This window comes from Engraulis encrasicolus, chromosome 7 (genome assembly GCF_034702125.1).
Source record: "Engraulis encrasicolus isolate BLACKSEA-1 chromosome 7, IST_EnEncr_1.0, whole genome shotgun sequence".
Lineage (NCBI taxonomy): Eukaryota > Metazoa > Chordata > Actinopteri > Clupeiformes > Engraulidae > Engraulis > Engraulis encrasicolus.
This window is the reverse complement of record NC_085863.1, coordinates 14,561,271-14,584,084: the sequence shown is the minus strand read 5'-3', so window position 1 is coordinate 14,584,084 and position 22,814 is coordinate 14,561,271. Positions and strand designations below refer to the sequence as shown.

The 22,814-nt window shown below is 45.3% G+C and overlaps 1 protein-coding gene across 2 annotated transcripts in view; it reads right to left on the bottom strand.

Moving 5' to 3' along the window:
* LOC134452506 (uncharacterized) overlaps positions 1–22,814 on the bottom strand; it is a 47,289-nt gene that overhangs the window by 4,297 nt on the left and 20,178 nt on the right. The window contains exons 4-17 of one of the 2 annotated variants that reach the window (XM_063202929.1): positions 18,592–21,472; positions 18,063–18,107; positions 17,022–17,143; positions 13,991–14,153; positions 12,816–12,934; positions 12,335–12,458; positions 11,748–11,783; positions 10,841–10,956; positions 7,363–7,489; positions 5,654–5,805; positions 3,777–3,903; positions 1,889–1,918; positions 1,068–1,180; positions 466–592 (exon numbers count right to left, since the gene is read on the bottom strand). In XM_063202929.1, coding sequence (XP_063058999.1) covers positions 466–592; positions 1,068–1,180; positions 1,889–1,918; positions 3,777–3,903; positions 5,654–5,805; positions 7,363–7,489; positions 10,841–10,956; positions 11,748–11,783; positions 12,335–12,458; positions 12,816–12,934; positions 13,991–14,153; positions 17,022–17,143; positions 18,063–18,107; positions 18,592–21,472 — 4,282 coding nt within the window. The remainder of the gene's footprint in view (positions 1–465; positions 593–1,067; positions 1,181–1,888; positions 1,919–3,776; positions 3,904–5,653; positions 5,806–7,362; positions 7,490–10,840; positions 10,957–11,747; positions 11,784–12,334; positions 12,459–12,815; positions 12,935–13,990; positions 14,154–17,021; positions 17,144–18,062; positions 18,108–18,591; positions 21,473–22,814) is intronic. The other variant, XM_063202930.1, reaches the window with a different exon arrangement.

Genomic DNA, 22,814 nt, shown 5'->3' with positions numbered 1-22,814 from the left:
CTGCAAATCCTTCTCCTATTTTCATTTGGGGTACAGGACCAGAACAAAAGCAAGTAAATCAACAAAATTGGATTGGCTAGAACTATTAGGAAGTTCTCTGGTGTTTGGATGAGGTCTGTATTTCTTTACACTACTCAATTTCCAAACTACTCACACGTCAAAAAAAAACCCAAAAAAAGGCAGGACGCCAAGGCACTCTTCTTAGATAAAACCGCTTTATTATAAAGGCTAGTTCATGTTAGAACTTAAATAATTAAAAATACTGCCACTGCCAACATGTTTCGGCCACTACAGGGCCTTCATCAGGGCACAAGGTGAATCAAGCAGTGTCAGCTCACACGTCCAGTTCATGCTTATTATGAAGTCTAACAGTATGACGCAAGTGCTAAATCCACTGATATAGATTATTGACAGTATGAAAGGAGTGCTATGGAAGTCTAAATGCACTGAGGCAGATGTACTTACATAAGGAACAGGCTTCAGCGATCGGATTGGTGAGTCCTCATTGCCGCAGGACGTGAGGTTGGGGTAAAGACCCTCCGATAAGACATACTGGCTTCCAGAACAGCCCTCTTCATCATAAAGTACCCAACTGGACAACACACAAGGAGAAGGACAAGATTACTTTTTGTTAGTCTTCAAAGTGATGTGCATTAATAAGTTATTAAGTTAATACTGAAAAATTGTATGTGCAGCTAGAAAATGAGTTCCCTGCACAATTAAATTCAATCTTTGCAGTCCACTTCAATGCCACACTTAATACCAGAAGTAAATGTCATTTTCATTTCAAGTACTACAACAAATTTTACAACTAAGTGACATACTGATAGTGAAGGCCATCTTTACTGTACAGCTGACTTAAAAGTGACTAATCGACTCTTTCTGCAAATATGCATTGCTAGTTCAACAAAATCCCAGGGCAGCTAGCTAGGCCCAAAAGTGAAAGCAATATGTGCGATGGAATAAAAGTGTCTACTCTACGCAATGTGCAAGCTGGTCAGACTGGTCTGTAATGGGTCACACTGAGTAAAAGGAGCCCCGTTCTGCCTGATCAGCAGACTACTGACCTTCCGTGAATCACCCTGAAAGACACGGCTCTGCTGAGAGCGCTGCAGTCAGCCGCTTCGGCCTCGTACTCCCGATGCTCACCGCAGAAGTTCTCCTCACTGTACGCCCGGATCTTTAAAAGGGAAAAGTGAAAAGCTTAGTTAAATAAAATCAACCTCATTCACTTAAACGAGTAACCCACTTTTTTTAGTAGGGAAATAGGCTAATTCTATAACTCTCTTTGCATTTAAAGGTTGAGATCTTTTTTTTTCAAATCTATTCAGCTGATCTGCGGACCTGGCAGCAGCACTTCAGCTATTAGTTCAACATAAATCACTTCATCGGATTAGACCTGTAATGCACTGTAGACTGGATGAAGCCAATACGGATACAGGGTCGGATTAAGATGGCCTGGGGCCCCTAGGCTACAGGTTGCTGTGGGGGGCCCCCCGGAAGTCAAGTTTCGCAACAAATTTACACAGACACTGTCATAATTAGGAGCTAGGAATTAACGGTACCATGTCTACCAACTGCACTTAACACAACATTTGAGTTTTTCAATATTGCATCTTGCCACAATTCTGCATTTTTTCATGGTTGTCCAATCAGGGGCCCCCTGGCAGGTGGGGGCCCCTAGGCTGCAGTCATATCTAGCCTGTGTGTTAATCCAGCCCTGTACGGATATCCTACTTCCAGATCTGCAGATCAGCTGAGCATATTCCAAAATGGTAATACTCAATTCTACGAAACCTAAAAATAAGGATAGGTCACCAAAAGTGACCTGCATATTTTTTTCTTGAAATGAAATTATGACACAACGTATTGCACTGAATTCACGTACCAGGTGTTTTGGCTCTCTCGTTCCTCCAGACTGAAAGCAGAAAACAGTAAATGACTTGACAATATTTCTCACATTGCTTTCACATTTCACATTTCATTCTCCAAAATCACAAACATTCTTGTCAATCAACATGTTGGGAGTTGCATGGTCAAGACGGAATGCAGTGGCAAAAGTAATACATTAATGACCTAACAATATTTCTTCAACTCCTCTGGCTATCAGGCATGTTCAGGTGTGGGGTGATAACAAGCTTCCAGTGGTGGATGAAGCAGCCAGTTACCTACTGTAATACCTAAGAAGCATCTAGGAGTACTTCCCTGAAAACACAGTACTATCTACAATGATAACCTCAAATCCATCAAAAATACCCTTTAACATAACTGGTCTGCATACATTTCAGACTACTCTTGTTTATTGAATTCTGTTCTGCATGTCTGCAGCTTTAAATGTAATTATCTGCCCCCCAGAGAGTACTTAGCCAGATATTGCAATGACCCTGCCTGCCCGACCGCAGTGTTGTGGGTCACCTGCGGGTGGCGTCAAGTACACACCATCACGTGCATGCAGCAGACTGCAGGTGACCACCCCTGATTGCTGGAAAAAAGACTTTGTGCTATAATCTAGTACATTTACATGTATACACCGCATTCCACATTATTACGCAAATTACATGTTTTGCTGTTTCCCCAAATAATCAATAGAAATGACAGTCGTCATAATTTTCAAGTCATCAGCCATTAGAGTACAATTAAACGTTTTTGAATGAACCTTCCAATGATAACAGTATTTTTAAAAATAATAAAAAACTTAAAATGCTCTGTTCCACATTATTACGCAAAATAGTTTTGTAGTGTTGTAATCCAAATTTCTTTCTTTTTTCCCCGTTTACATCAAAACAGTTGGAAATTGGTACCTTCTAAATTACATTTCAATGTTCAATACTTGTTGATAAGCTCTTTGTCTTAGTATCTGGAATGCTGCGTTTAACATTGAAGTCAATGGCAGGGCATTGCATGGGAGTTATGGAAGCCCAGATATCCTTGATGCTTTGCTCTCAGCTGTTTTTGTTTGTTTGGTCTGGTGACCCACACTTCACTCTTCAATATACCCGTAGATTTTCATGCCATGTTTAGGTGCTTTGGAGGTGATGACATTCTAACTCACCAGACATAAAACCCCATTGAAAATGAATGGGATGTTATGTCTGGTGAGTTAGAATGTCATCACCTCCAAAGCACCTAAACGTGGCATGGAAATCTACGGGTATATTGAAGAGTGAAGTGTGGGTCACCAGACCAAACAAACAAAAACAGCTGAGAGCAAAGCATCAAGGATATCTGGGCTTCCATAACTACCAAGCAATGCCTTGCCATTGACTTCAATGTTAAATGCAGCATTCCAGTTACAGCTTATAACCAAGTTTTGAACATTGAAATGTAATTTAGAAGGTACCAAATGTCACCTGTTTTGATGTAAATGGGAAAAAAGAAAGACATTTGGATTACAACACTACAAAACTGTTTTGCGTAATAATTTGGAACAGAGCATTTTGGACATTTTAAGTTTTTTATTATTTAAAAAAATACCGTTATCATGGGAAGGTTCATTCAAACACTTTTTAATTGTACTCTAATGGCTGATGACTTGAAAATTATGACGACTGTCATTTCTATTGATTATTTGGGAAAACGGCAAAAAATGTCATTTGCGTAATAATGTGGAATGCGATGTACAGTATGTTCATTAATGTGCAATGTCCTGAAAAATAAGGTAAAGTAAAGTAAAGTAAAGTAAAGTAAAGTAAAGTAAAGTAAAGTAAAGTAAAGTAAAGTAAAGTAAAGTAAAGTAAAGTAAAGTAAAGTAAAGTAAAGTACGAACAAGAGCTTACCAATCGGACGGGCCGTATGGACATGACCTCTCCGCTGCAGTCTCCCCAGTCCAGAGGGCCCTGGTGATGGCCCTTCTCCAGAACATACTGCTGCCCAGAGAACCACCTCCCACTGTACGCCACCCACCTGATCAAACACACGCAAACACAGCAAAGGTGTTTTACTTCGACATGGACATGAACTCAAGGAGCAAATGACTTTGTAACAGCCAGCCACCAATCTACCAAATACTAGTAATAAGTGGAGTAAACTGGTCCACTTCGGAAAGACTAGGCCAGGGATGACTGGAGCACTCAGATACTTTTCAGTATTTTATTGTGGTGCAAACACAATGACTGACGTTTCGACGCAGTGAGCGTCTTCTTCAGAGTCCGTCAAGAAGACGCACACTGCGTCGAAACGTCAGTCATTGTGTTTGCACCACAATAAAATACTAAAAAGTATCCGAGTGCTCCAGTCATCCCTGGCCTAGTCTTTCCGAAGTGGACCAGTTTACTATATTTTGTATACCGTCCTGGACTGGAGGCACGCAGAAGGTTAGAGCGCAAGTGACTTCCCTTTTACTAGTAATAAGTGGTTGGTAGATTCACACAATCAAACACAGTAAAGGTGTTTTACTTCGGCATGGAAATAAACTAGGGACCAAAGTACTTTGTACCAACCACCAGTCTACCACCAGTCCACCGCGGGCTGATGCTGGCTCAGGTGGTAGAGTAGCCTGTTTTGCAACCAGAAGGTTGCAGGTTCAAGCCCCGCTCTGTCTGACCCCATCGATGTGTTCTTGAACAAGATACTTAACCCTAAGTTGCACCTGGTGGCAGGATGGTAGCCTGCATGGCAGCCACAGCCACCGGTGTGTGAATGGGTGAATGTGAGGCATATCATGTAAAGCGCTTTGAGTGCTTGAAGGAGTGTAAAGGCGCTATACAAATGCAGTCCATTTACCATTTGCCAAATACTAATAACAAGTGGTTGGTGGATTTCCTATTGTAATTTTCCAACCCCTGATCACACTGACTCATGACTGAGTGTGAATAATAATAAAGGCCTCAACACTTTAACATCATCCATCATAATTGTGGAAGTGTTATCACTAACAAGCTTGTTTTCCTCTGCACACTGGCATGGCAATAGATGCTCCCACTTCTAATGTTTATGTTTCGCTGTATGCTGTAATTATGGTCATTACCAGCAATAATGTGTTTTTCATTGAGCGCTGCCAGTAAAAAAAATAGCCCTAAATGGTGATCAACACTGGATCGGCCACAGTTTGACCCTGGTGCGTGGGGGTTGCCTTGAGAACAATGGAATGCGGCGCAGCAGAATGCCACAAGGGAAGTGTGCCGTACCACACCGAAGCCGCTCCGCTCCGCCGCGGCCTTAATCCCTGGCCCATTGAAAACTCATTACTCAAGACAAACAGTTGTGCAAAACACAGAAACAGTAAAACACACACGCACACATTCCTGTGGGTGGCTATGTACAATACATGCACACTGAGAGTGTGAGTGTGATTGTGTGTGTGTGTGACTGTGCGAACGTGAAAGTGTGTGCGTGATTGTGTGTGAGTGTGTGTTGGAGATTGTGTGATTGTGTGTGTTGGAGATTGTGTGAGTGTGTGTGTTGGAGATTGTGTGATTGTGAGTGTGAGTGTGAGTGTGTGTGTGTGTGTGTGTGTGTGTGTGTGTGTGTGTGTGTGTGTGTGTGTGTGTGTGTGTGTGTGTGTGTGTGTGTGTGTGTGTGTGTGTGTGTGTGTGTGTGTGTGTGTGTGTGTGTGTGTGTGTGTGTGTGTGTGTTATTTGACTGCGTTTTAGGTCAGGGAGTTGGTACCCACACAGACACGCAGACACAGACTTCCCCAGCATGTCACACTTACACTCCACTCTTGACACAGATAGAGACGGGGACTGAGGCAAGCTGAGGGCCGGCCTGCTTCTCCATGTCCGGGACATCTTGGTCCACCATGTCCATGGGAGCGCTCTCAGAGGACAGCGCATTTCTCAACGAGATGGCTGGCTCAATGCAGTCCTGAAACACAGCATCGGACACACACAAAAGACGTTTGAGGTAATGATCAAAAAAATACACAGCACAAGACAGGCATAAAAAAAGACATTTGAGGTACTAATAAAAAATACACTGGACAGATGCAAAAGATGTTTGAGGTAATGATAAAAAATACACAGTACAAGACAGACACTAAAGAGCTCAGGACAGGCTTAAAAAAGACATTTGAGGCAATGACACAAAGGACAACTTTTTGAGTAATGTTACTGGGCAACAACATAGTCAGATAGCTCCTAATTTTTCTGATGGAATGATTTTTTTAAGAATGTCTGCCGCTGATCCAATTCTCTTGATAAAGTTTTATAGTGATAAACAGTTCAAACAGCATCTTACATTGTTGCCCAGACATACAGTACTGCTGTAAACACATTGCCCTGTGTGTCATCACTTTAAGAGGTTTGGAGTGAATCAATAACTATGCTGTCAAAAAGTGCCAGTGGAACAAAAAAAACTGCTAGTTAATTATTTGGTGGATGTTGCATCACATTTCCGCGTTCTTCTCCCGGCCAACAAGGTTATGTCCTCATTTACTCCTCACGACAATGTACCCTGATACACAACTTTCAATGTGCGCTGATGCACAATAAATAACTAAGCTTTTTGGTGCATCTATGTTCCAGTCATCTATTATGCATAATGCATTAGACAGGGCTGGATTTATCCATCTGGATTTATTCAGCTTTTATGAGTCAAGCAGCTTGTATCTTTTAATCGTTTCAAATTTAGAGACGCAGCAAAATGTCATTTTTTTGGTCACCACATAATGGAAATTAATGCAATTATTGTAATTGAGTCATAGGAGTCACTCTGGAAACATGTCTACCCAAGGATGGATTAAGGCAAGGACCTACCGGGCCCAGGCTCAGGGGCCCAAGAGTCCAGAGGGCCCTGAAGCCCAATCCTCTAAATTTCCATTCTCATGTTGTGTAAAATCACACTTTTAACAACTCTATTTTCACATATTTTCAGGGGACAAACACCTGAATGCCCAACAATATAGGTTCTCTAACATCTGGAGGGGGCCCTTTCTTGTTGTCTGGCCCAGGGGCCCATGGAGTCATGATCCGTCCCTGTGTCTACCGATCAGGGCTCTAAATTAACTTTTTTTCATCACCAGCCAAAATGGATAATAGATGCTATTCTCAATAGCCAAACACACACTCACCAATGGGTCAAAATGGCTAGTATAAGTTGGTCTTTTCTACCAGCCAAACTGAATTTTCACCTGCATTCGGTGGGTTGGCTGGTGTTAATTTAGAGACCTGCTGCCAATGTGTGTGTGTGTGTGTGTGTGTGTGTGTGTGTGTGTGTGTGTGTGTGTGTGTGTGTGTGTGTGTGTGTGTGTGTGTGTGTGTGTGTGTGTGTGTGTGTGTGTACAGTGTATACTCACTGATAGCTGTCTGTTCCTTTGTGTGTGTGTGTGTGTGTGTGTGTGTGTGTGTGTGTGTGTGTGTGTGTGTGTGTGTGTGTGTGTGTGTGTGTGTGTGTGTGTGTGTGTGTGTACAGTGTAATACTCACTGACAGTATGCAGCGTAGAGACAGGAGGGTGTTGTCTGCTCCACAGAGCTCTCTGCAGTCCGCATACTCCCCCTCCTCCAGCAAACACTGACCACCTCTGTAGCCCTCACGCAGGTACCCCACCCAGCTATTACACACACACACACACACACACACACACACACACACACACACACACACACACACACACACACACACACACACACACACACAGAAGAAACACTTTAACAACTACTGTCACAGCTACTGGGGATGGACAAGCAGGATAATATAATGAACACATTGTCTGTTGTGAGTTTTCCCTGGGGACAGTGGTTGCCCTGCTCTGCATGTAGCATCCACAGCACCACTGGCTCAGTGTCTTAAAGTGCACAAGTACTGCACATACGTAATTTCAAGTCATTATCATTGAACAGTTGCCTACATCATACAATGACTATGGGCAGTCAGGGGTGAGCGGCAAGGGCGTCAGACTTGCATCCCAGAGGTTGCCGGTTCGACTCCCGACCCGCCAGGTTGGTGGGGGGAGTAATCAACCAGTGCTCTCCCCCATCCTCCTCCATGACTGAGGTACCCTGAGCATGGTACCGTCCCACCGCACTGCTCCCCATGAGGCGCCACTGAGGGCTGCCCCCTTGCACGGGTGAGGCATAAATGTAATTTCGTTGTGTGCAGTGTGCAGTGTTCACTTGGGTGCTGTGTCACAATGACAATGGGAGTTGGAGTTTCCCAATGGGCTTTCACTTCACTTATGCAGTATAACTTAACAGCAAGGCTACATAGGGGCAAGATGAAAGTACCATCACAATGAGATGAACGCATCAATGAGTCACAGCATAAAGTTCAGTACAATAAGAGTGAGGAGGACGAAGGGAGAACTGTAATACAATAGAAATGTCTGGTGTGCTCTCTTGGTGTGTGTGCACTTGGTGTGTTCTTGCCTTCACATGCTTACTCAGGCAGACAAAGGCATACACACACACGCACACACACACACACACACACACACACACACACACACACACACACACACACACACACACACACACACACACACACACACACACACACACACACACACAGGCACACACACACACACAGGCACACATGGAGGCACACACACTCAGGCACACACACTCAGGCACACACACACACACACACACAGGCACACAGGCACACACACTAGTGTGACAACACTATCAGGCACTGCACCTTTTTCTGAAGTGTTTACAAGCCCTGGGGAAGTGCAGGAGTCAAGAGCATTGATTTTGTTGCACCACACCCAAAGGCATGCGTGTGTGTGTGTGTGTGTGTGTGTGTGTGTGTGTGTGTGTGTGTGTGTGTGTGTGTGTGTGTGTGTGTGTGTGTGTGTGTGTGTGTGTGTGTGTGTGTGTGTGTGTGTGTGCGCGTGTGTGTGTGTATATGTGTGTGTGTGTATATGTGTGTGTGTGTGTGTGTGTGTGTGACACAGCAATGTGCGGCGTGACACAGAAAGCCCCACAGCTTTAGCTGTTGTCTGTTAGAAGCAGACCGGCTGAGCACCACACCTTGAGCTTCTGAATGAGATGTTATCTTAAGGCTGAGAGGGACGGTGACACTTTATTGTTTTCTGACATCTTAAAGCAACAGTCTTAGAGCGCACATGTACTGCAATTTTCTCCACATCGTCCTTTGGTTGGGAGACAAAAGAAAAATGAGGAAAATTTGATACAAGATAGACTGAAAAGAATAGCTGGGGTCTAATAAGAAACTTTTGATTGAGGAAGTCTGGGATTGGGAAAATCTGCTGTTACTAACATAGCTGTTAGGTATTAGCCAAAAGTGACACATCCGGGTTAACAACCCTCAATGTGCAATACTAATTAATCAGTGGGAAAAGTAAAGTGAAAGTGAAAGTCCAACTGGGAAACTCCAACTCCCATTGTCATTGTGACACAGCACTCCACAGCACTCAAGGGAACACTGCACACAACAAAATTGCATTTGTGCCTCACCCGTACAAAAAAAAGTGCATGTATGGCCATTACACCAGGGGAGAAGACAGGTGGTGGTTTTTGTGTTGACTGCGGTCTTCACTCTAGGCGGGGGAGGTGATACGAGTTGACATGTGTTGGCTTCTATCTTAACAGTCCTCACAGTAAGAGGAGACAACTGCTTGGTGTGGTGGTATGCCTGTTATTGTGTGATACGAGTTCAAAAAGTGGAGAAGACGCGCTCACACTATCGCCTAAATAGGCTACTTAACAATTCTTAACTGGGTGCTGAATCCCACAAAAACTTGAATGAATAAATGAAGCGAAGGACAGCACTCTTCAGATTTCTTCTTTGTTTATTCGCCCACGAACGTTTCGGGCAGAGCCCTTCTTCAGCGTGTAAAGAGGTGATACGAGTTGACATGTGTTGGCTTCCATCTTAACAGTCTTCACAGTAAGAAGAGACAACTGCTTGGTGTGGTGGTATGCCTGTTATTGTGTGAACTGGGGCTTTGCAGTCGTGATCATGGCATTCCTGTTATTGTGTGCACAGGCCTCCGCATGCTAGTCGAGAGATCATGTGTGTTGACTGGGGATCTTTAAAACTAAGCTGAGAGGGGAGACCACTGGTAGTGGCACGTGTGTGTGTGTGTGTGTGTGTGTGTGTGTGTGTGTGTGTGTGTGTGTGTGTGTGTGTGTGTGTGTGTGTGTGTGTGTGTGTGTGTGTGTGTGTGTGTGTGTGTGTGTGTGTGTGTGTGTGTGTGTGTGTGTGCGCGTGTATGCAGTCCGGGTCTTTACACAGGGGGCAGATTACATCAGTAGATCGTTTGTGTTCACTGCGGCCTCCTCCGCGGTGGGAAGGAGGAGGGTTAGGGGTTGAGGGTGGGGGTGGTGGAGAGTGGACGACTGGTACTGGCATGCATTCGTGTTGTTGTTGTGTGTGTACACTGGGGGTCTTTACACTGATGCCTTATACTGGAGCCCTAGTGGCTGTGGTGGTGGTGGTGGTGGTGGTCAGTGCCGAATCAATGCACAGGCTAGATATGGCTGCAGCCTAAGGGGGGGGGGCCCACAGCAACCTGTAGCCTAGGGGCCCCAGGCCATAATCCAGCCCTGCCTGGTGGTGATAGTAGTGGTGGTGGCGCGTGCATTCGTATTGTTGTTGTGTATACGGGGGTCTTTACACTAAGGCCCTACACTAGAGCCCTGGTGTTCTTGGTAGCTGTGATGGTGGTGGCACGTGCATGTATGTTGTTGTTGTGTACACTGGGGTCTCCCTATACTGAAGCCTGTGGTGGCCTTGGTGGCTGTAGTGGTGGTGGTGGCGGTGGTGGCTGTGGTGGTGGTGGTGGCTGTGATGGTGGTGGTGGCACGTGCATGTAGGTTGTTGTTGTTGTTGTGTACACTGGGGTCTCCCTATACTGAAGCCCTGGTGGCCTTGGTGGCTGTGGTGGTGGTTGTGGTGGTGGTGGCTGTGGTAGCACGTGTGTGGCCGCATGACTCACATTCCAGTGACGACGCGTAGCGAGCAGACCCTCTGCAGCCCCGGCGGCACCTGTGGCGCGCTGGCCCCCAGCTCCACGCTGTCCCCACGGAAACCAGGCAGCTCGTACAGCACCATCTGCACAGGGTTACACACCCACACACACAGGCTGCTTTAGGGACGGACAACTGGCAATATCATTAGCTAGCTGGTTGGTTAGCACTATTTTATGATTCCTTAGTGTATTAAATGCAATAGCATGTAGTGTTACATAGAACTACCCAACAAATGCCCTTCACTTTGTTTTTATTTCTCTGCAGACATCAGTAGGCTACCAAGTTTTTAAAAAGTTCAAGTACCTACAAGTATTACTTTCCTAGTGCTAAGTACAAAGTAAAAACAAAGTGTGCAACAATAATATGTCACACATAATTTGCATTGGATGAAAGAACATGCTAAATGTTATATAATGCATACTAATTAATTATTTAGGATTATGTTATGTAGGCTTAGGCTTAGCGTTAACTAACACCACACTTTTGATCTTATGTAGGCTAAAGAATGAGGGGTGTTTATTTTTTCTTTACAGCCAAAGTCAGAAAGGTCATCTTAATTTCCTTAGGGGTTTCCTTTATTTCCTTTGGGGTAACTGACGCGTCTTTACTGCCTTCTCCATACTACCTCAGTCTGTATTGCTTCTCAAGTCAAGTGAAGTCAAGTGTACTTTATTGTCAAAAATCTATGCAAGTTTGAAATTGCGTCTCCACTGTGCAGTTAAACTAAACATATAAAACATTGACAAAAATCACCTACACACACACACACACACACGCACGCACGCATGCACGCACGCACGCACGCACGCACGCACGCACGCATGCACGCACGCACGCACACGTGTTCTGCCTTCTCATCCTGCTGTCTCTCACCTTGGGGTCCAGTGGCCTGCTGACTTTCGGTCCGCCCTGTCAAAGAGTCAGACGAGACCAATGTTATTGTCTGTGAATAAATGCTGAGTTCTGCAACACTTCTTCCCACTACTCCAAAGACAAAAGACTGAAGTGTTCTTAAAGCAACACTGGTCGTTTCCCTCTTCCGTTGAAAGCTTGTGTCCAGGGCTCTAAATTAACACCAGCCAACAGGCCAAATGCTGGTGAAATTTCAGTTTGGCTGGTAGAAAAGCCCAACTTTGACCCATTAGTGGGTGTGTTTGGCTAGTAAGAGTAACATCTACAAGACATTTTCTGGTAAGTTAGGGCCCAGTGTCACTGTGTCATCTGAGGTACAGAGAAATGGGGTACTCCCGTTGAAAACTTATTTTGGATGGTTATTGTCCACATAGTGCGGCAAAGTGGATTCAGAAGTGCCTTTCACCTCATTACCACTGGAGAAACAATGATATGCTTTTGGATACATCAGTTTGAGGCTGGAAAAACCACTTGAGGTTTCTTTAAGCGGCTAAGAGAACAGAACACACATCGAATAGAATGCAAGGTCAGGTAGGGTGGGCATTTACCCGAGTCAGGGGGCGTAGAGATCGCGCTTGGGTGATCGGGGATCCGGCTCCATATGATATTTTCCCTCCGATTTCCAAAACAGCAAAATTACCGCTGAACCCAGTCTCCTCATAAGCCAGCCAGCTATAGAAAACCGCAACACACACAATACAATAAACTTTTATTTTATACAGAAATATAAATAGATCATTGAAATGTGTGTCCCTGACCTGTCTGTGACGCATACAAAGAAACAGAGAACTGGAAGCATTTCATTATGCATCTCGCTTGTGATTATAAAAAGTAAATGTAATATTGTTAAGATGACAAAAAAGGGGGAAACGGTACTGCATTGCAGGGCGGGCAAATGGAGAATGTAGGGTCAAAACAGGAAAAAAAAGAACGAAAAGAAAAATGAAACAGATGCAATCACGATTGATTTTCCATTCTTCCCCTTATTTGGTTTCATGCAGAATTAAATTACGAGGAGATTAATATTACCATCCAGACTTGACGGTGAACTTGGATATGGGGGCAGCCTTCAAATGCTCTCTCTGGGAGCGGAGGGTAAGTGGGGATGGACTCTCGCCGTGGCAGTGGATTTCCGGGATGCTGTCGTACTAAAAGAGTGCAAAAAACATTTAGGCCAAGTAAAGATACATCTTCATAAAATGACAGAAATAGAAAGAGTGTAATGTTTATAAAGTAACCTGAAGCGCATTCAAAAACAGAGGAGGACATTCAAGGTTCAGAAAATAAAAGACCTGCTCTATATTTTCTTGGCAATCCACTGAAGTAAAAAAATGTAAGGTGCGTGAACATCCCAAGGTAACAACTAGCTATGGGTGCAGAATATCAAAAACGTAAATAAGAAAAAGGAGAAAAAATATTTGCACACCGTAAAAGCTCCCTTGTCGTGATTTTAATGTGAAAAATGGCACAACGTTTCGACCAGCAAGGTCTTCGTCAGGTGTCCTGTCGGTGAGGTGTCCTTTTCTGGTAAGATTAACATATACTAGCCATTTTGGCTGGTGATGAAAAGAGTAATTTAGGGCCCTGATTGCATCATCTGAGGTACAGAGAAATGGGGTACTCATGGGGTACTCATTTTGCAAACTTAGTTTTGGTGGCTATTGCCCACGGAGAGCTGCAAAGTGGATTCAGAAGTGCCTTTCACCTCATTACCTCATTACCCCTGAAGATGCGTTTTCATTTTTCACATTAAAATCACGAAAAGGGACCTTTTACGGTGTGCGAATATTTTTTCACCTTTTTCTAATCCACTGAAGTAGCCAATCCCTTTGGTAGAGGAGAACTGTGTAGCGTTTCAAGAGCAGAGGTCAAAGTTTCAAAATACATAACAGGACTTTAACTTCCTCAATCAAGTGTGTCCACCTCTGAGGGGAGCACTGTGGCGCAGTGCGCTAAGCCCCTCACATCTGGGCTTGCATGCCCACGGGGACCCCGGTTCAAGTCCGGTCTGGGTCATTTCCCAGCCCTGCCCCATTTCTCTCTCACACTCATTTCCTGTCATCTCTTCACTGTCACTGTCAAATAAAGGCATTAAAAAAACCTAAAATACTGTATATACTGTATATTTAAAAAGTGTGTCCATCTCTGAACTGCAACTTAAAAACTACAGGCATTAACACGGGCAAAAAATGGTGATGACATACCTTAGCTACGGTTCTTATGGATCCGAAGGACACCGGGTCTGAAGAGTCAATGCTGTTGTCTGTGGACTGCTGTGGCTGCTTGTTCCCTTGGGTCAGTATCCTCCCTCCCTCCTCCAGAACCACACACGAGCCTTTGAAACCCGCTTCCACATACAGCAGCCAGCTACGGGAGACACACACAGTTTGAGCCGCCATGTTTCATTTCATACGTGTGTGTGTGTTTGTGTGAAGTGGTGTCATTACTCTCTCTGCACTCTCAATACCAAACATCACACACAAGCTGCAGCCATGGAAACCAGGCTCCTGCCCCCCTCACTGCTCAGTTTTAACCTGTCACGTGCAGTTGTGTGTGTGTGTGTGTGTGTGTGTGTGTGTGTGTGTGTGTGTGTGTGTGTGTGTGTGTGTGTGTGTGTGTGTGTGTGTGTGTGTGTGTGTGTGTGTGTGTGTGTGTGTGTGTGTGTGTGTGTGTGTGTGTGTGTGTGTGTGTGTAGGGAGAAGTTATTGCTCTCTAAACAATCTCTTCAACACAAGATACACACGACACTATGGAAACGAAGCTTCACCTCTTTCCTCTCTGCTTCTGTATGAACAACTCTCAAAATCTTAAATAATAGAGAGTAATTGTGAGAAAAATAAAGAATATTCATTTAACTAAATCTTTATCCAATATTTATAGCAAAATTTCATGGATTGATATACATTCAGATTTTAATTCGGTTCAAAATCAGTTACGAAGTTTTCTGTCATGTTTATAGAAAGTGATCGGCACATTCATGTATAAACATGGGATGTGCACATGGCCATGAACCCACAACAATGTGTTTGTCTACATGTTAATCATTCTCCCATTCCCTCCCAAAACCACCAATGACTGGAAAACGCAACAGAGAATTTACTCAGGATTAACTGGCAGGTTCAGTGTATTGTTTTCCCACTTCACTCCAAACCGCTAGCAATACAGCAGTGCATTTCTGAAAAGTTAGCTACTTTGTTGTTTGCAATGCAATTTCCCATTGGCAACTACCGAAGTTGCTAACTGCTAACAACTATGCTTTCCAGAAATGCACCCCTGACCAGGGGCCTATACTAAGAAGCTGGTTCAGGAGTAAACCAGGTTAGGAGGTACGTATATCATCTAATAGAAGAGCCAGGAGTCCTCATGAAGAAAATGAGGATTCCAGGCTCTTCTATTAGATGATTTACCTCTTAACTTAACCTCGTTTACTCCTGAACCAGCTCTTCAGTATAGGCCCCTGCAAGGGCAACCCACACAAAACCCAAGTGTGGGGTTTCCAGAGGAGGTACGCACTTAAGTCTTACATAACACAAAACAACAAAGACCCTGATGTAATGCAAAACAACCTTGCTGCCTTTTAAAATCACATACGCACTACAAAACTCAGCAAGTACTACTGCTGACACGTGAAAACAGGGCAGGCAATGGTACTGTAAGTAAGCACCTACGGTAGTTAGTGGTGGGAGTTCGCATTCCCAGCCATGTTTGCCGCTGCTAAGGCTAACACTACACTTCCTGACGTGTTAATAATGCAACACGAGCAACAATCCCACGAGGAAGTGGTCTCCCTCTCCATACAAATGGCATGTTGGCATCCATTAAAAATGAGATTGCGTCTTGCGTAAGCATTTGACTGTTGCTGAAGCAGGTTACTAAGCAAGACAAGACAAGAGTATCTTTCTATGGAGGGCTTTCCGGAGCCCTATGGCGTAACATGTATCGCAAGGCCAAGAGAATGATGAGATATGATTCGCCATCAATTAATTAGCAGCTCAGTCCATTCCCGAGGTTTCGGGCCGCTGCTATCTTTATCACAGGGCATATTTCACTGTGACAAAAGCGGTTTTACACGCCTTGAATCCAAGCGTGGCAGGGCAGAGATTTGTGGATTCTTCACGGCTAAGACTGTGCAGCACTTCCCACCAAACCATCAATCTCCACCGCTGTGAGTCAGGGCATCATCGGACAGATATAGCAGTAACTTTTATGTTCTCGAGAGCGAATGAATCTTGCCGTGAAGAAAAAACATGATCTTCTCTCTCAAACACAGTAAACATTGTCAGTAGTTTTTGCACTCGGTTATATTTGCCTTCTTACAGTACGTGCACAGGGGCCCATACTAAGAAGCTTGTTCAGCTAAAGTAAACCAGGTTAAGTTGAGGACTCTTGGCTCTTCTATTAGACGATTTACTTCTTAACTTGACCTGGTTTACTCCTGAACCAGGGGAATATTCCAAAAAAATGGCTAAATAGTGAACCAGGTTAAACTGACCTTGAGGTAGTGGTAAATCATCTAATAGAAGAGCCCTCATTTCCTTAGCTAAATAATGTCAGTGGAGAATCTATTAGCAGGTTTACTACTTCCTGCAGGTTAACTTAGCCAGGTTTATCACTTAACCTTGTTCTTGGAATTCAACTCAGCTTCTTAGTAGAGGCCCCAGATGGCTGAGGTGTATGATGTTTGATGTTGTCATTCTTCGGTACTAACTTAGAACATAGTGAGTCAGTAAAAGAGTATACTGTGATGACAGGGGACGACGTCGTTCAGTGGTTTAAGGCGCTGGCCATACAATTCTGACCAAAGGTCATTTGCCGATCCTTCTCTCTCTCTCTCTCTCTCTCTCTCTCTCTCTCTCTCTCTCTCTCTCTCTCTCTCTCTCTCTCTCTCTCTCTCTCCTCTCTCTCTCTCTCTCTCTCTCTCTCTCTCTCTCTCTCTCTCTCTCTCTCTCTCTCTCTCGCTTCCTGTTCCTCACCCACCTGCACCTTCCTGTCAATAAAGGCCTGATCCCCAAATAATGTGTGATGGGCCTTGCCGTGGCTCAAACGGTAGGGCACTGCACTGTCATGCCGGGGACCCGGGTTCGAACCAAGGTCATTTCCCAATCCTCCCCCATCCCTCTCTCCCACTCACTTTCTGTCACCATCTCAAACTGTCCTGCTGAATAAAGGTATAAAACCCCCTTAAAATATATACAGTATTTTTTTAAATGTTTGATGACAAAAGAGAAAGCATACCATCCTGACTGCACTCGTATAGATGCTCCGTTCTTCAAGGTCGTCATCCCTCCTGTGTCCACGACATCAGCACAGATCGTCTGCTTCTCTCCAGAGAATGTAGCGTCATTATAGATATGCATCTTCACAAAACAAGAGATCGAGATCAAGGTTAAAACGTGACACTGTCAGCCATGGTACGTAAGCTTCCTGTCAGCAAGTGTGTGTTCTGATATCATTGTATGTCTAAGATGAGAAGTTTGTTTGATGTTTTTGATTTTTTTGTCATCATCTTCGTGGCAATTGGAAAGATGATAACGTCGCCAGAGAAAAACTGCTAAATGGCATGCAGGCAATGGCATTTGATCTCTGTACTAATTTAAGATGCTGCCGAATAAAAATAGAATTTCCAGATTTATTTTCATTCCTCGTCTTCGAGCAGAAGAAAAAGGAAGTCGTCATGGTCGCATCACCGAGTCTAGCCATTGTTCTAAATATACATCTTTTCTTCAGTACAAAAATAGAGCATATGATTCAAACCTGCCATGTCTAGGTCTAGTAATGACAGTTGATGGTGATGGCTGCGGTAATGACCCAATACTGAAAATAATATTTCAGGATGTACTGTACATTACAGGATGTTTATGTCACCTTTTTTCAATGGCATGTCACTGTTTATTAGTGCCACTCTCTTTTCGTAAACCAAACATGAGCACGGTCCTCGGGGAGGAAGGAAGTGTTTATTCTCAGTCTAGCTGTGGAAATGTGCTGCACCATCATTTGGGGAAAAGCTCTCATCTTTAATTAAGCGTTCATTGCGTAATTGTGACTTAACAAATGAAACTCGCATGCACGTGAATAGACACATGCATGCCCGTACGTGCACATACAAACACACACGCACACATACAAACACACACACACACACACAACGCACACGCACACGCACACACACGCACACACACGCGCAAACACACGCACACGCACACATACAAACACACACACACACACACAACGCACACGCACACACATCAGTGTATACTACTGTAAGTGTCATATTACCACTGAGGGTCTTGGGAAGGTCTTTCCCAGGCTTGGCAGTTCCCCCTACGATGACAGAAACACAAATTACCAACCCCTTGCACTACCCGATCCACCTCATCACAGCTACATTATATTATGTGATGATACTGAAATGTAGCCTGACATGCATTTCTTCTTATTACTATCAAACATGTTGGATATTTGCTAGAGCAGCGAACACAATCAGCATGATAGATGTATGAGGTTCATTATGTGTAAGATTTAAATCAATTTTGAAAGCTTCTTTTGTTTCAGACATGTCAAAGTTTTTGCCTTTTACCTGCCATGTTTTGACGGTGAGACTCTGAAGACCCTCTGATAAAGATGGAAGTCTCATCATCTAAACATGCCAGGTAAAAGATGAAAACTTTTACATGTCAAACAAAAGAAACTTTAAGTATTGACAATCAGCATGAGTTCTGCAGGTAGAGCCAGGTTATTTGGAGAACACGCAGCACTGTACTTGAAAGTAGGCTGTCCATGACTGACCATCAACAGTTGCGCTTACCTTTGTTATTGCTTTTGATACGCTTCTATCCTTCACGGTTTCTTCTTCTGCAGGTAAGGATGTGGGCTTGGCTTTCAGGTAATCGTAAAACGGGCTGCTTGGAACCCTTCTGGGTTTCGACAGCAGAGACACCCAGTCTTTCTCTTCAGGGGCTTCATCTGGCAACCCATTGGCTGCCTGCTCTGATTTGACACTACCATCACCATCACCATCACCACCACCACCTATATCTGGTGCATCCTTCTCAGGTACAGTAGAAGGCGGTGCAAGGTGACACTGGTCGGCGTGCTGGTCCTTCTCATCCTCGACACCGTCCGAGTCCGAGGTGCTGCGCCACCTGGGCATCCACGTGTCCAACGCGTCCGAGTCCGTGCACGTGTCCGAGTCACTACGCCACCTTGAGGCGCCCTGCAGGGCATCGATGAGGTCCGAGCCGGAGCCGGTGCCGCCGGCGCCTGTCTCGCAGTCGCTGTCGGAGAAGGCACTTGACTGCAGGCGCTCGCTGACGGACTGCAGGAGGGAGAGGACGGAGCAGGCCAGCTGTTCGCCGCCCCGGGCCGCCGCCGCCTCCTCCTCCTCCTCCCCTCCCGCCTCCGTGACGGGAGGCACCTGCATGCTCTCCTCCTCCTCCAGGATGGGCGAGAGGGAGAAGGGGTAGATCTTCCCTCTGCTGCTGCGCCTCCCTGCGCCTCCTCTTTCCATGGGGCCGGTGTCGTTCACAAATATGGCATCCATCTCCTCCTCCTCCTCCTCTTGCTCCTCTTCCACCTCCTTCTCAGTGGCAATAAGGGAGAACTCTGGATAGAGGAGGCGCCGAGGAGCTGGCGCGGACACAGACACAGACGAGTCGATTGAGCTACCCGACTGCTTTTCCATAACGTCCATATTTTTGTCCTGAGTGGGAGCCAAGAGAGCTGTTAAACTGTCTCTTAAATCTGACACCATGGCTTCCCTTTCAGCACAGTTCTGAGACTGGTCTTCAGATATGGCACAAAATTCCGCTACAGTAGTAGTCCATTCTGAGCTTGATTCACATTCATCGGAACACATGGGCTCAGTTATTGCTTTAGCGTTGACGACGGTATGGCTTTCTAACGACTCCTGTGCAATTGGTAAGGGCTTTGGTCTCGTCTCCTCCTGATTGTGAACCTTCTCCTCCTCAGACTTACAGTCTGAACGTAAAGAGTCTGCGATGGCTACCGGTGTGTTCACAGTTATTAAATTATCAGGTGCAAGAATTGTATTGTGTGAAATTACTTCATGAGGAACACACTTCTCTTCAACAACAACAGATCTACTACTCTGAATGGCGCAACATGAAACTGAGTCATTGTCTACAGACTTCTCTGCTTGAGCAGAGATTTGAGTGATGTCCTTGCTCCCATCAGGTTCCCCTGCAAGACAAGGATAAAAATAAAAGCTGTCCACCTTGCAAACCATCGCTGGCTTGTCATCAGTCTCTATACAAATGTTAGGGTTTCCATCTTCCAGTTCCACATATACTATGTCTCTTTTCCTGTCCTCACTTTCACTTTCACTCTCTTCTTCAAACTTAGTGTTTTTGCTCTCTGGGTGTTCAGTCACTTCCTCTTTGGTCATTTCGGGTATCACCACTGACGGGCACTCGAACTGCTGAGCAATGGTTGGAAGTGACTGAGGACTCCCCTCAAAGCTTTGACCCGGACTGGACCGGATGTCCGTGTCCGAGCCGGCGATGGACTCGTAGCCTGACGAGAAGGTGGACCTGCTACCATCCCCCTGCGCTCTCCCCGTCAGGATCTGCTCGTCTTCGGTCGTCGGCACGACATGTTTGTCCTCCAGCTCTTGCAAGGCTGGCTTGAAGTCAAACTCCTCCTCCTCCTGGTGGAAACCATGTCTTGTTATTGCTGAAAATACAAAAGCCTCGCGCTCGACTTGAGCGTCATGGTGGCCGCTGTCTGTCTTTTTGGAATGGGTCGTTTCCATTTCCTGCAGGGCAGTGAGGGCGTTCCTCAGGATGTTCTCCATCATGGCTTTAGACTCACACGGCAAGCGGTTATCCTCATGCAGATGTGGCAACGCTGCACCAGTAGTAACAATGCTCCGATTGTAGTCCGGCAGCCCGGCAGCAGCCTGATCTTGTGACTGGGCATGCAGGCTCCGTTTCACGCACAGTGAACTGTTATTCTCAGACTGCCCAACATCTGGCTGCAGCAACACAGTACTTGAAGTCTCCTCCTGGCAGCCTTGATGGCTGGGAGGAGGTACGTGCTCACCCTCTGCCTTGCACGAGAGGAGGACTGCACCTAGGTCCTCCTGGACCTTTTGGGCTAAGTGCAGTGAGGCTACAGTATCTAAATTCCCTTCCTTTGCGTTCAAAGGTTGCGCCTCCGTCTGCTCTTGGGCGCACGGCACTGGCAACTGCACAACGGCAGCCTCAAAAGTCTGTGAAGGTGCTTCCTCAAAAGCATCGTCCGTTGCAGGCAAAGACACGTCAGACTGTTCCGACCCCATTGCAGTCAAGTGTCCGGTAGTTAAAGGTGATTTGCCGTGCTGTGCGAGGTCAGCAGAGGTCAGTGGTAAAGGTGGGGGGCAGGGGCTTCCCTCTCCTTCGCCCCCACTGGACACACTCCCCCCTCTGCTGACTTGGCTCTCGTTGCCCTCGGAGATGGGCGAGCAGATTGGCGAGCAGATTTGTAGGCGTTGCTGCTGCTGCCTCCTCCGCGACCTCCGGAGCTCCTTCTGGCCTCTGAAGGTCGTGTGGGTCACCACGGCGGGACCTTCAAACCCCTGCTGCTGCTGCTGCTGCTGCTGGGTCTCGTCGTCAGTTTCTTGTCCTGAAGGCAGACGGTCTGTGTCGGGGCTCTGTGCAGCAGCACTGTGGTCTCCATGCACAGACAGCCTGTGTAAGAGAGATGAAACAAGATGAGAACACTTAGAGAGACTGGGAGAGAACGCGCAGCAACACACAAGTTCACTCGCTCCGCTCCGGTGATGCTTTTAAGAGAACATTTTCCCGGCATGTTATGCATTTCAACAACCACTCAAAGTGGAGTGCGAGGCAAGGAAGGGCATTAAATATTAATTTACATCTGTCTTGTGAGCGTGTTTTTTTCTTCTTTTTTTTTTTACTTTGCAAGGTTATTGCGCAACTGCACACAATGACTGGTGATGTCTTAAGGTACAGAGAGGTTGAACATAAAATAAATTAACACAAGAGATTTTTTCTCTACAAAAATGTGAAAAGACATTACTTATGGATAACCTAACAAAAAAACACAACTCATGCAGCCAATTGTTGTTCAAAGGAGGCTACACAAATGTAGTCACAAACAGAGCATGAGGGGTTGCTATTTGACAATCAGTAATCCATGTAAAATCAACCAACTAAGTCTGTGAACAAGGGAAGGATGAGGATTTAAAGATGATCCACACATGCCATTTACATCAAGAACAGACATGAAGAATTCATATGTTCCATACAGACTTTTGCTCCGGTCTTATTTGGATTACCAATAGTGTGTGTTGGTCGATTCCATCCAATACTCCTAATCGACTTGGCTCTGCTCAAAGGCAAAGCATTGAAGTGCTTGTTGGTCAAATCCAATCCAATCCAATCCAGTACCTGCACTTTGTTTTTGTTTCAGGACGCCATTAGTGATACCAGTATAGTAACACACACACCACTTGCACAAACAGTCCACTACTCCAGTCCTCTAAGAATTAGAACGTAACAAAAGCTTAGCCCTCAAAGGCATTAGTCATCAGAGCTTTGTCAAACAAAATAGGGATTATGTAGCTTCGAGAGAGACCTGTGTGCAGACACAGCAGCGTAGAGCAGTGATTCTCAAAGTGTGGTCCGGGGACCACTAGTGGTCCGCGACAGAGCTCAGGTGGTCCGCGAGTGGATTTCTACTTTTCCAAGACAAGCTAGCTGTATGCTCTATTTGTAACATTATTACATAGCATAAAGATAGCTGAAGTCTTATTTTCACCACAATAAGACAGGCTTGTAATGTGAAAAAAGTAAGTGGTCTGTATCCAAATTAGCAGTGTCAAATTAGCACATGTCAACTGTCAATTCATTTGACAGGTGGTCCTTGAAGATATTTGAGGGGACAAAGTGGTCCTCGGTCTGAAAAAGTTTGAGAAACACAGCAGCGTAGAGAGAGCCACCCATGTTTGCTCATCATCCTGCCCATGTTATCAAAGCCATCAGCCCTAGGTCAACTTCAGGGAATGGC